The following is a 14,232-nucleotide window of genomic DNA, read 5'->3' as shown; positions in this document are numbered from 1 at the left end:
AGTGCTTATCTGTTAGTTGACTCACATTTAAATGATACAGGTAACAACATATTCTATTTCTCAAGACTAGCTTCCATACTTAACCCCTTAATGACAAAGCCCGTACATGTACGGGCTCAAAATGCATTGTTTTCAATGGGTTTAGGAACCACCCATTGTCCTTAAGGGGTTAAGTTTGTGTTTTCCCCTTCTGAGATTATATTTAGAAAATATTAGTAGCTTCATTACCATTCCAATCATTTATGAACAGAATGTATTATTCTAAAATGGACTTCTAAAGAGAGGGGATATTTTCTAGTGCATCTTACTTATTACCTTGAGTGAAACCATTAATTGTGATTTGTTACATATAGACGGAAAAGAACATTGTCATATTTGAGAAGCAGATGTTATTCTTTAATATAGCTACATATTTGTAGAGCTTTTAAGACCGCTAACGAAGTGATCTCCAAAATGTTTATTACTCTACATTCTTACTTTGACCTACTAAAATGTTCGTCTGTAAGAAACGAACAATGGTAATTGGATTTTTATTTAAGTGAATTTGTTACATTTCCAAATGTTTACGTCACTGGGACATACATCCAGACATCATTTGGATGGTTATTGCTACCCATTCATTGTAGCAAGCTCCTGTAACAAAAGATATGTTCTGGTACCTTTAAAAGGAAATGTACGCGGAGGAAACGCCATGAACGCAGTGTTAATGAATGAGAAGTTAAATGGATTAAATCACAGTTAATGTCATCACCCACACAAACCTTTGAGAATATTCTCACCATGTAAATATTTTTTTTATACTGAAATGTTGTTAATTTGCACTTAAAAAATAAAGGCACTAAAAACTCACATATTTAATAAATCGAACTAGGTACGGCTTTCTTTTTTTGTCACCACCCAAAATTCACACCTCATCATGCACGGAGATGCTTACCTTTCGATTACTCTCCGCATTTTTAGGACGGCGTGCGACCATGTTTTTTATTTTTTTATTTTAAAGTCATCTTAGCAAAGAGAACATTACTTTTTATGATTTTATATCTAACATTGTATCCCTCTCTTTGTTTTTCCTTTCTACTCTTCTTTCTCTTCTACCACTGGATGCAATGCACTGGCACTAGTGAACTGCAGCCCTCCCTTGACAGGGCTAGAAGTGCTAGTACCAACTGCTTGAGACCAGATACTAGTTTGCATTCACCAGAACGAGAAAGGTATATAACAGACTTATACATTCTTATCATGTGTGCTAGTGAATTTTATTTCTGTCATGTTGAGTATTTACATGTCATTTATAGTAGTAGTAGCTTTTGGCTTTTTTTTTGGTCTTTGTCATGTTGTGTGTTTTGTATTTCATAAATGCTTTTTACTTATCATTGTTTGAAAAGTTCAACTGTTCTGGATAACCATAGAAAAAATAGTAGCTGTAATTGATTCAAATAAATTGTTCATACACAACGGCATAAATAATTTTAACAATTTTAGAGGTTTTGGGGACTATTTTACTGGTATTTTTATGATTGAATCTACATCTCCTATGTAGACAAATATTTCTAATGTCTTACCCCCACAACTAAGCATTACATGGTGGCAAATAGTTTTGGTGTCTCACATCACCATCATTTCAATTTTTATTCAACTTTGTTAACAAATTTAGCATTTAATAATCAGAAACAATTAAAATCTGGACAGTTAAAATCTGGTGTCTTGTAATACTGGTTTCACAAATGCTTTTCAATAAAAGTTTATATGTGTATTGATACTAAATATAGAAACATAGATTTTGATGACAGTTAGGAACCATTACGTCCTTCTAGTCTGCCCATTTTCCCCGATGTAAAGACTCAGACCATAATCAGTCCTTGGCTTTGTCTTAGATTCAAGATAGTTTTATGGCTGTGCCATGCATATTTAAATTCCCTCACTGTATTAGCGTCTACAATGTTAGAGGTTTTATTTTATCAAATAAATGGCAAACAGAAATAATGCATTACTTGGCCATAACATGCATGTAAAACTGATCCTGTGCTATAATTTGTATAAAAATAAATAAAGGCTGTTCAGCTCTCTAGAAAGGATGTTACGAAGACTTAAAAATGTAACTTGTAACCTCCTTTGGAAAAGATTATCCTATTTTTTTAAATCTAGTTTTCATAGGTCCGTGTTAAATTATGCCGTGGTTGATTCAGAAATCAGCGATTTTCCAACTTGTGTCGTGAAGAGTTTTTATTTGGTAACTTCTTAAGATGGAATTTTGTTTATGTTTATTAACATTAATACAATTACTAATAGCTTAGAAAGCTTGAACTTAGTAGGCCCTTTTCAGGATTGTTTCGTAACTAAACTAAATGTGACGAAACCTCTCTAGTACTTAGAACATATTCTTCCTAGAAAAATAAAAGCAATTTTATTTATGGTAGAATTCTTTCACTTGAGTGAAACTTTTCCAATAAACCTCACCTTTGCATATCCTTTAGACTTTTAGTACACTTTTGTTTTTCAATATATGTATGATTATGACATTTGAAAAACTAAAACATGCATACTCATCTTACATTATCAGGCAACAACAAATGTTTAAAGATTTGTAAGAAAGTATATAGTATAATGTTTTTCGAGGGGGAAAACGTTTGTTATTTTGATGTATCTATTTGCAGTAGTTTTAATAACACTGGCAAATCTTTTAAAATAAAGTAAATTCCTTTCTTTTTCCTTATTGCTATTTTCTGGTAATATTGTAAGTCAGAGTTTGAGATCATTAATGCATATCTTTAACATGTGAGAAAGTGTGTTGCAAAAAATATACAAATAAAGCTGTTACTGTTGCATTGAAGAAAAGCAATATATGTGTTCCTGATTATAGCTGTATTTTTGAATTATTTTTGTATTTTTACTAACTTTTGCTTGGAAAGGCAACTCTGTTCTTCAAGGGGAATGTATAATGAAATAATGGCTGGCAGATATTCTAGTATAAGTTTCCTTCAATAGGTATTTTTTTCCAATATAAATGGCATTTATATAAATATGCAGGTGTCCTGTGCAACTGACTATTAATGTAATTATATGAGAAAAATCACATACATGTCATTTTAATTATTTAATATTCATACTTATTTCTGCTCTTATTATTATGTATATGTATTTTTATTTGGTTTTACATTGGCCTATACGCTTCATAAATGCTATGCTGGTATGCAATCTCATTTTTCATTGTTGTATTCCCTTCTTTTATTTTATTCCTTTCTGTTTTATTGTTTGTCTCCTTGCCACCTCATCTCAGGCAGTACAGAAAACAGGAAAGAACTAGCAACCAAAAACAGAACAGAAAATTCAATGTTTCTGAAGTAGAAAGGTAGGAGAGATTTCCCTCCATCTAACACATCATGCTGGATTTCAGCTCATTAATCTGATTCAGCCTGGTTTTACATTATAACAAAGTAACGTTTTTACTAAATTATTTTTTATAAACCACATATAATGCTGGCTAAAAAAAATGTATCTTTGGTGTTAAATGTACATTTTCTTGTAACTTAAACATTGTAAATTATAACTAAATAAATGTAAGACATATAAATGTACATGTGTGCTTGCAAGCAGCTGCCTTGTGTTTCATATTTCTTACTCTATTCCTGATCATTTACATTCATTTTTATTTATGGAATGCCAATCCCAATGAGAAACAGAAGATTACAAAAATGTTAATTGCATTAAAATAAATATACATATATATATTTTATGTACATTACACTGTAGAAGAAGGGAATTCCAGTACAAAGTAAGTTAATATACATTGCTTAAATACCAAACTTTCCATTCAGGCTGCTGCATCTTGTGATGTTACCAGTTTAGCCAGTTTAACTTGGAAATAATCCACATATGTGTTTTTACACCTGTCTTAACCCTAATGGGTATTAGTTTGAACATGCAGTTCAATTGGGATTCAATTTCCTGAGTAAACCTCAAATATTCATTGTGGAGTAGACTAGACTGTGCTAAAAATAATCTATATCAAAATCAACAGGCAAAACATCTACTGAACATTAAAGTGGAGTGCCCAGACATATCATAAAGAACTTAGATATGCGCAGATAGGCTAAAACATTGTATACCAGTGACAATTAAATACTTCCAACACATGGACATATAAAAAGAAGCTGTTACTTAACACTAAATTATTTGAGCCTAAATTATAAATTACATAGATTTATTTATTATCATACCACATTCACAGTGACTTTGCAGAAGTAAACAGATGTCCAAACATCTGTAAATAAAAGTACTCCCACAACTGTTTGTGTCTGTGCTACACTGGTTGTGATGAGCTTCTGCTGTAGCAATGGCAATAAGCAACTTGATTTACAAGTTTCTCTTTGATATGATTAGACATAAAGTTGTTGGGGCTTGGAAGCTACCTGTACTGTAGAGTGATTATGAGGTATGCACCCTACAAGTGTATGTGTATTTTAGCAATAATATATTGGATTTGTACCCTGGGAGTTGAATTGCTAACTTGTGAGTAAGGTTTTTCATTTTCAAAGTCTAGATTTCTGACAAGTTAATGACTTAACACTATTAATGCTCTATTTATCTTCAAGTGTTGCTTTTCTATAAAGTGGTAAATCCCACTGAAAGGCACAAATGGTATTTTAAATATTTTTTGCATGTGTATTTGTAGACATCACTTACAATGTTTTTTTTCCTTACAATCAAATTAGACATTGCTTGTTTACATTACTAAAATGATATGATTTAATTTCTTAGTTAAGATTTTATTTCTTGTTTCTTGCGTATGGTTTGTAAATTGCATTATGTTTCAAGACGGCACAATCCAAGTATTTGGTTTACTTTTTGGACCTTGTAGTGTTCTTTCAGCAGAGTGTCTTCTACCTGTTATATAGAAATAAAACATTCAGCTACTTGGGTTGGGTACCAGACATTTTCCATTTGGTAACAAAAATTTTGAGCACTCACCCTCACTCACTCTCTCACACTTTCATGCCCTCTCATTCACCCATTCACTCTCTCTCATGCTCTCTTTGTCCCCCTACCGTATCCACCAACCGCTTCTGTGTCCCTGTCTCCTTTTCAGCAGCTCTACTTCTCCTCTTGCCTCTTCTTGTTTTTTTTTTCTTTGCCCACTTCTCTTCCATATCAGCTGTGTTATCCAGAACCTTCCCTTGAAGAAACAGGGAGAGGCTGTCACTGTGGTGCGCTCCATGGCTTTGCCCCTTTTTGTGGATGTACTCCCAGAAGCCAGAATAATGCAGAGCAATTCACTGAGTAAGAGTGATGCAGAAACGCTTCTCTTTCTCTGTCAATTTGTCTGAAGTATTCTCTCACCAAAGGGACAGCATATACCTTGTTTCTCCAATTGAGGCAGATGGTGTTTGTGGAGACTATGCCCTTTTGTGGTGGAAATGTGGCAGCCCTGGATAACAAGGCTGATACTGGAGAGAATTGAGCAAAGAAAGAATAACAAGAAGAGGCAAGAGAAGAATCTGAGCTGTGGAAAAGGAGACAGGGACACAGAAGTGGTCAGCATAGTAGGTAGGAAGACATTGACAGCGAGAATAAGAGAGAGTTTGAGAGTGAATGAGAGTGTGAAAGAGTGTGAGAGTTTTGATAGTGGGCTTCATTCACTCATTTTTACTACCAATTTTATCACCTCTTAGAGTCCCTGTTAGAAGGAATCTGTGGGTGTCTACAAATGCTAACATATAAGAAAATACAAGAAACAAAGAGCTAAGTTAACACTATTAGTGGCTGAGTGGAATTAGAATACTTTAAGGATGATTTGGAGACCTAAATTTGTCTTGAAAATTCAAACTCTCAACATACATGTCAGACAATGTCAAAGACACGATGATTAAGAAGAATGGTGGCAATAATAGATAGACATATCCACTTGATTTTTAATTATTGCTTTGCCTAAACACATCACAGATGGAAAGAAGTAGCACGACTCCAGAGTGGTATTTCTTAACATGACAAGTTAATCTATTGCACCACCGACCACTGATGTAATACACCACAAATCTTTTTGATTCCATCCTCAAGCTGAGTATAGTGATGTATTGTACCTTGATGTACAGTAAACTTTGTAAAAAGGAAAGCAACAGGATCAAGTTGTCAGGATCAGACGGAACATGTGACGAAATGCAAAGCGTCAGTAAGGGAAGGGGACTGCATGTTACAAAGATGTAAAGAATTTAAAATGCGCAACAGTTGTACAAGATTCTGAGAAGAAATGTATACATCACAAGCCATGAGTAATACAAACGCACAATTCCATGTGATAAATAATATATAGCTTATATAGCTTATATAGGGATGAAAAGAATGGAAGACATATTTTGAAGATTCAAGGGTCATTAAATATTTTATGATTTAAGGCACAAATATGGTTAAGAAAATAGAAAGCATGTAGTCTGTAAGATGTACCCCCATGTAGGTGTGGCATAAAAGATGTAGACCGTCTAGTTATCAATTAACAAATGCATACAGCACATCGTCAGTACAGCAATGTGGCATCTGGACCACAATCAACATGCAAAGCAAAGAGAAAAGAATTTGGCAGACTGTACCTCACAAAGAAATTAGACGGCGGAGGTGGAATGGTGGGAAGTGACAAATCAATTAAATTATCAATACAATATGGAAAAAGGGTTCTACTTTAGGGATGGGAAACTAGACCTTTTAAGGAGGTTTGGGATATCTGGGCACAGAATAACAGATGTTCCTACCTAGCCTCAAGTTAAGGAACCAAGGCTCAAGACTAATATGAGAGATTAAGGGACCTAAGGGGACTACGAACCATCTAGACAGGCGAACAACACCTGCTTTCCCCCAACGTGACTCCCCATGACACGATTTATCAATCTAGATTAGAACTCTTCTACTCCCAGTACGAATGGTGTGAATATTAGAATGGATGCATCATAAGTTTTATTGAAACTGGAGTTACTCCTATACAGATCAATGAGACAGTGAAGTTACAAATTGGACATGTCTGTTTAAACATGCCATGTATGCATGATTTTGATCTGTAAAAATTCTGTTAACTATGTCCACGTTATGTATTGTAACGTGAAAATTAGAATAAATATTAAATGTTAAAAAATAAAATAAAGTAGACGGCAAATAAATGTTTATTCAAAGATTTATTTCATTTAGGCAACAATGGAAAAGCAGCATAACAAAAAACTGATGGAGTAAAATGCCTTTTGCGCGTTTTGGGCATGCTGCTTTCCTGCTGTTTCCTGAATGAAATATCTGAAGGAACATTTGTTTGCCGTCTACTTTCTTTGTGACTAATCTAGTTATATATCATTTTGCGTGTAGAGAATTATGAAACAGATGCCACCTATAAAGAATGCAGAATACATACAATAAGAGATAAGGGATATTTTTAGTAACGGTCAAAAGTGCAAGCATGCAACCTTTTACAATATCAACAATGCCATTAAATAAAAAATACAGCTGGTGAAGTCATTTAATTCATACCCACTTACTCAAAATGATTTGTTTTGATCAAACTAATTATGTGGCCATCATTATCATTGACCCATTCTAAGGGGCAGCGAGATCTGGATGTTCTTACGGTTCAAAATCATTAATTTTACTAGCAGCAACCTACATAACAATAGCAACAGAGCACAGAGCTTCAAAAACGGCAACGCTCAGCAACAAATGTGTTCTTGTTTTACAATACAAGATGCTCTAGGTTAACTATTGGCTGTGAAAACAACTGCCCTCCCACCTTTTTTTTTAAACTTGGTCTACAATGTTGGGCGTGATAATGTTCAAGACACTAGTAGTTCCTGTGTTGACCCAGTCTGCATTAAATCCAAATGAAGAGAATATTGAGAATGGTATCCTTTTAACATTACAATTTACCCTTTAATATTGTAATTATGGACTTTTATAATGTTTATACAGTCATAATAAAATCTGTAGTGACTTTGTTTCTTTGTGGAACTTTACAGGAACCATCAACTTGGGAACCAGTCATCTAATGTGGAGTCTTCATTTAGCTGTCGGAGGGGAAGGCAGCTTCCACAGGTTCCAGTAAGAAGCAACAGTGTAGAACAAGGTAGCTCAAGTGACAGCCACACTGGCAAACCATTGTTTCATGCATATGTTTGTTTCTTGAGTTTTCAAGTGGCGTGGCTTGGTGAATTATTGTTTTATCAATTATATGTGTTATCTCATTAAGTGGATGTTTCATTGTATTCCTTAAATTCAGTTCATTTTGGGACTTATTGTGAAACAATACCAGAAATTAAATATTTCTGTTTGCAGTGGGCGTTACTATTTTAATATTGCATATGGTAGATTTCTTGTATTTTTTGTGTGTTTATTAATGTCTAATTTGATTTTAGAGTGTTAAACATTGTCAGAAAATTCATTTTTTATGAATTTGATACAGAAGCAAAGCAATCTCTATTTTTAAAAGAGGTATTGGGGTGTTTGGGAATTATGAGAAATACTAGACAAAGTTGTCTGTAGAAGGAAAGACTGGATTTAAATAATTTTCTATATTTTTACTTGCGATCTTCACACATTCCTTATCATTATTCTGATTCTGTGCTTATGTTGCTATAATGCGGTATCTTAAAAAGACTTGTAATGCTGTTTGCAGTCACTACAGAATTATATGTAGCAACAAGTAACTGTGAGATAGATTGGGAAAAAAAAGATGCACATAAATCGTATTGTCTCCAAAACCTTAATTTGGCACCCTAGAGCTTACATGAGTGTTATCTGCATGCTATTGGCAACCTATGTTGGGTCACAGCTGGAATGAATTAAGCAACACTGGATTCTGATAAAGAAAAAGTATTGTTGCAGTTATTCGCTATGACAACCTACTCTTAAAACTCATAAAAATGCATAAGGATGTCCGAGCCGACTGCTAATGTGGTGATCCTAATTACTTAACCAAATAGCTACAGTCTGTTACAGACTACAATGTGTTTATCTCTAGTAACGTTAAAATTACAATAACATACAGTAATACATTGTAAGTGACCTTACTCTATACTTGACCATAGTTCTGTATCCTACACCCTGTAAACACAACCAGTAAAATGATAGTCGTTTGCCTTCATCTACAGTGCGTGTCTATAATGGACTGTTGTCATGATCATTTCAGGTACAACGTGTTCTCGCAGTTCTGTTTTTTTGATAAGTTTCTGTAATGACGAAATATAATCAATGCTACGCTGAATCATTGCATAGCGGCCTGAGCCTGATAGTTATCATCATTAATTTTAAACCAGTTGTTAAAGTGGAAGCACGTAAGAATGTATACAAATCAAACAAGAGTTATTATGTGAAGACAGAAACGCGTCAGAACCTTGACATGTAAACAGATTCAGTCTCCCAACATTCCTCTCCTCGGGCAAGAATGTATCAAGGTTTCACAATTAATGGGACTTGTAGGAAACATTTTAGCATCAGGCGTGCTTGCTAATAAGAGAGTTCCTATTGTGGTCTGAAATTGTTGAGAAGAGCTGCATATTGCGTGTTTCAATAATTGCACTGCATCACTTTCTATACATTCTATACCTACGCCAACTGTTATGTGCAGCAATACATATTATCTGTCCAGTGTACTGTATAACAATATCATTTTAGTTCATGGTTTTCTATTTGACAACCAAGCCAGAAGGGATTGGCTAGGGGATAGAACGTCTACATTCTTTTTTTGAATGCTGCTTAAGTTCGGCATTGATATAACTATATAAAAAGGCAATTTAAAAAAAATAAATAAAAATTGAGCACTTCTTTAACTATCTCTTTACCACAATTCAATTTCTGAAAATTGACTTTTATTTCCTGTAGATTTTTAGGAGTGAAAGGTGAAACCTGTGACAGGACTAGGAACAGCGTGAAACATTTTCAGAATGTTTATATCTGTATTTGTTGCCCAATGCAGGCGCTAAAGAGTGACATGAATACATTTGCCTCTTTATTGCAGCTGATTATGCAGATAGAAGATAACACTGTGTACTCTATAATGACGTTGTTATTTTTCTGCGCCTGGGAAAAGTCTCCCTATCAGACAGATCTGGGTCATATGGTCAACTGACTTTTATGCATTGGCTGTCTGGGTTAAGAACTGTAAAAATAACCATCTAATTGTAAAGCAATTTGTGCATGCTGATGTCTGGCTCATGGAACGTGTATTTATGAATCATGAATGAATGCTTAAAAGTTATCTTGCATCGTTCTAGGACAGTACAATGCTTTGAGCGGAATCATCGCCCACATTTATTACAATTATTTATTGTATATTCCTCTGTGATCCTTGTTTCCCTTGTTGACCTTTTTCGGTTAAAGTTGGTTTCCATTGCCATTGTTATTTATATCCATACATATAATAATTAGTTACCGTAGAAAAAAAGTTGACTGTACATTGTACAATTAGTGAAACTATTACTTTTTATCACTCTTGTTTTTGGTTTAATTTCATTGATAAATGAATACAATTAAAACATGAGGCTAATAATTGAAAACTAAAAAACTAAACCTGATTACTTCAATGTTCATCAAGTTTCTCCACTGTGAAGGACCGAGCTGCCCCTGGATAATGCATAAGTTAATTTGTAAGGAGACGTAGAGGAAATGTTACTGATTAAACTATACATTATGCAAGCCAAGCAAAGCTCTTCATACAGAAGAACCTCACTGAAACACAACTACCTTTCGTAAATAGATCTCATAGTTTTTGTGAGGAAGGATGGGACCTCCCATAGACTGGCTTGATGACGCTCAATCACCTAATCTGCACACTTCATTAGCTTTTTCACTCAAATCTTCTGCTCTTTCTCAGGTATTCCAAAGATTAACATATCCGAACTCCAGTAGTCAATGGCTGCACATGTCATAGTATATAAAAATACAAATGTAGATGACACATCTTTGGAACAAAATAAATGCAAAGCAGCACACCATGAAAAAAGCAATCGGCAAAATAAATCAAAGTTTTAGCTTATGAGTAATTGTCACAAATCATGTTAGGTGTGCATGCATGTGAGTACCATCTTCTACATGTCCGTGTGCGTTATACCATTCCTCTACTCATATATATGTATATAGTTTGCATTATTATGGAATACTGATTTTATTTTTTATTCTTCTGCCATATTTTGTGTGTGAAATTTAGCAAATACAGAAACAATCAGCTTTAATAAGAGATTTTTGTGATTACTAGTCTGTGTAATGTAATGAAGACTTACAGTCTACCAGTCAGTTCATTGATATGTATTAAAACCTTCCCTGTAGTGCAACAGCATTAATTGGTTGAGGGCTTACTTGTAAATCCGAATACTCTACTTTTGGGATGAACCTTTTAAAATATTATATTACACTTATATATTAAATATATCTTATATCATCGCTAGAGAGCTCTTCAATGATTTAATGAACACAGCCAAGGCGGAAACATAACACATACCAAATACTGAGTGATAATGAAACTTACTGTAACAAGTTATTTTAATTGATGGTACAATAAAAAAAAGTATTTTTAGAGTAACTAACATATACTTAATGTTCAAAATGATTTGCTTACAAAACAAAGTCTTTATTTACATATGAACAAACCATTATACTGGGTTTCCTGAAAGTCGTGATCCATGTAACTATGTTGATTTCTCAAGTAGTCAAAATCCTTATCACCCCCACTGAGGACTTCTCTTCTACAGTATTTTATATAAAGGATAAAGTGTAAACAACCATTGTGTAGCGTCAGAAAGGAGCACGTTAGCATGTGGATCATCATTTTTTGAGATATAGGTATAGAAAACAACTCTCTGGCTACTTAAGGGATTTGGTGGTTATGATGAATATATGATGAAGTGGATTAAGTTCGATCAAGATACTTGGAGAAGCAGAAAATAGTTATTTTTGTCGCGTTTCTTGCTGTGTTGATAAAACTTTCTACTTTGACACTGGATAATTCTGTCATATTAGAAACTCCTCATACGCCTGAGGAAAGATTTGATAATTATATATATGTTCATGTTTGTGTATTAAATAATACCTAGCTGATTTGTATGAGGGATATATAGTAACTATTCAATGTGTATACAGTACAAATACAGGCCCAAACGACCATCACGCACACTAAGCAAATGGCTGGTTGGCCGGTGCTCAATACAGTCCTCCTGATTACTACTCATGAGGCAGATAGGATGTGCTGCTAATTGGCTACCTGATAAACGTTTTATTGTCATTTATTGGCAGCTCCAGTGCCTAAAGTGCCAGGGCTGATTTTCATTCCCAGTCCATTCCTATATGTGTATTTATAATAAAATATAAATCTATAGAGAGCCTCTTGTTTTGCCTCATTTTTACAGCTGTCTTATCATTTACAACTTCATCTTTAAGCAAACAGTAAACAGGAACTGTGATTTTGTGTGCTCCGAGACTTGTGTACGATTACCTTTTTAGTAGCTCCTGAAGTCTACCTTTTAATCTATCTACACGTTTCTGAGGCTTAACAGCTCAGCTATGACATAAAACTCATCCATCTTTTACATCTTGGTACATGTTGGGGGGGATATTGAAATGTATTGTATTCAGAATTAGGCTGCCACTGACTTGTAATAATACAGGCTGAGGAGTCAATTTATACCATTCTAGCGTACAGCAGGCTGTTAACGAAATACTTAATGTTTCCTACATTGTTTCATTGTTTGAATTTATTGTCTGGTTTATGTATGACTTGCTTAAAACATTCGACCATGGGGTTCATAAATATGTGTAGCCTGATATATAATTACACTCAAACTTAACATACAATAATGTCAGCTCAGTACCTAAGGCCATTCTTGCTAACGTTATACTTGTCTGGTGCATGCTACATATTTAATTTTTGTTTGACATCTTTAATTTTTTGTGTCCAAAAATATTGCTAAAAAGAAAATTCTAGAACAGAATAGATGATTGCATTTAACTTGTAAAGCGTTAATATATCCTCCACAACCTCATGCTTTGTTTACTTCCTTTTCAGTATTGTACTTTATCCAATTTTTTCCATGTTTTTGTTACTTTCCACTTACAACATACTGAGCAATATTTCACTTTGTCGTGTGTGACAATTATTTGTATGATTTTTACTCTGCTGATTTCTTTCTTTTGTTTTCTTTCATCACCCTGTGCATTAAATCATTGAAGAACCAGAGGGTTATATTACATCTTCAAAAGGTAAATATATTCATACATTAATTTTTCTAAATATATATTTATAAAGTTAAATCTATTGTTGAGTTGTTCTGTAGGCAGCCTTAGATGGTTTTTGCAAGATGAAGAGCGAAATGGGCAGCTGGTCCAGGTCCAAGCTTAGCTTACAGACCATGGCAGCTGTGCCCCTTAGACATCAGTCAGGGACTGGCAGACTGCAAAGTCCGTGCTGATCACTTCAATTATGTTACATAGCATAGACAACTTTACAAGGACAATCACTCTGTCCTTTCTCTATAGTAGTGTGGTGTAAGCGAATGTGTACCAGCTGGTTTTACAATATTTAACTATTAAACTAGAGTTTAACCCAATTTTTACAAACATTTTGGATAATATTATCAAATATAAGAGAAATTCAGCATCAAAAGACTCATGGACACTATTTACCCCCTTAGAAGTATTTCAATTATTGATTAAAGATATTGATCTAAAGATCTGGCATAGACACGGGATTATAAAAATAGCAGACATTATATTCATTTAAAGAATTACAATCTAAATTTGCTCTCCCAAGTAAAGAATATTTTTCATACTTAAGAATTAAAAGCTTTACAAAATCTAATCCTTTAAACCCATTGACCATGTTAGATGGATTTCTGGATGGACACCATAAGAAAAATCTTATTACCAAAATTGGAAAAATGTTAGAACAGGATCTTGTTCCAGAGAAATCTAAAACTATTCTGAAATGGGAGACAGATTTAGGAATTTCTTATTCGGCCGAGAAACGGTCCTTAGCTTGGCGCAATCTAAGAAGAGCAATATTTTAAACTCCTCCACCGTTGGTATCATGTACCAACCATCTTACACAAAATGTCACCTCTAATAAATGCTGGAGATGTCAGCTAGAACTGGGAACCATGTCTCATATATGGTGGAGCTGCGACAAACTTACTAGCTTGAAATTGTGAAACTATTTAAAACTTTATTTGGTTTTGATTGGATTTTATCTCCACAATCTTTTTTATTTCATATAGATATGCC

At 34.1% G+C, this 14,232-nt stretch overlaps 1 protein-coding gene across 1 annotated transcript in view; it reads left to right on the top strand.

Moving 5' to 3' along the window:
* Positions 1 to 14,232, top strand: part of RIMS1 (regulating synaptic membrane exocytosis 1) — a 157,603-nt gene that overhangs the window by 95,181 nt on the left and 48,190 nt on the right. The window contains exons 20-23 of the mRNA XM_053461071.1: positions 1,122 to 1,211; positions 3,278 to 3,349; positions 7,983 to 8,089; positions 13,183 to 13,212. Of these exons, the coding sequence (XP_053317046.1) occupies positions 1,122 to 1,211; positions 3,278 to 3,349; positions 7,983 to 8,089; positions 13,183 to 13,212 (299 nt within the window). The remainder of the gene's footprint in view (positions 1 to 1,121; positions 1,212 to 3,277; positions 3,350 to 7,982; positions 8,090 to 13,182; positions 13,213 to 14,232) is intronic.

The sequence above is a fragment of the Spea bombifrons genome, chromosome 3 (genome assembly GCF_027358695.1).
Source record: "Spea bombifrons isolate aSpeBom1 chromosome 3, aSpeBom1.2.pri, whole genome shotgun sequence".
NCBI lineage: Eukaryota > Metazoa > Chordata > Amphibia > Anura > Pelobatidae > Spea > Spea bombifrons.
Note: the sequence above shows the minus strand (reverse complement) of the source record. Positions and strands in the feature narration are given on the sequence as shown.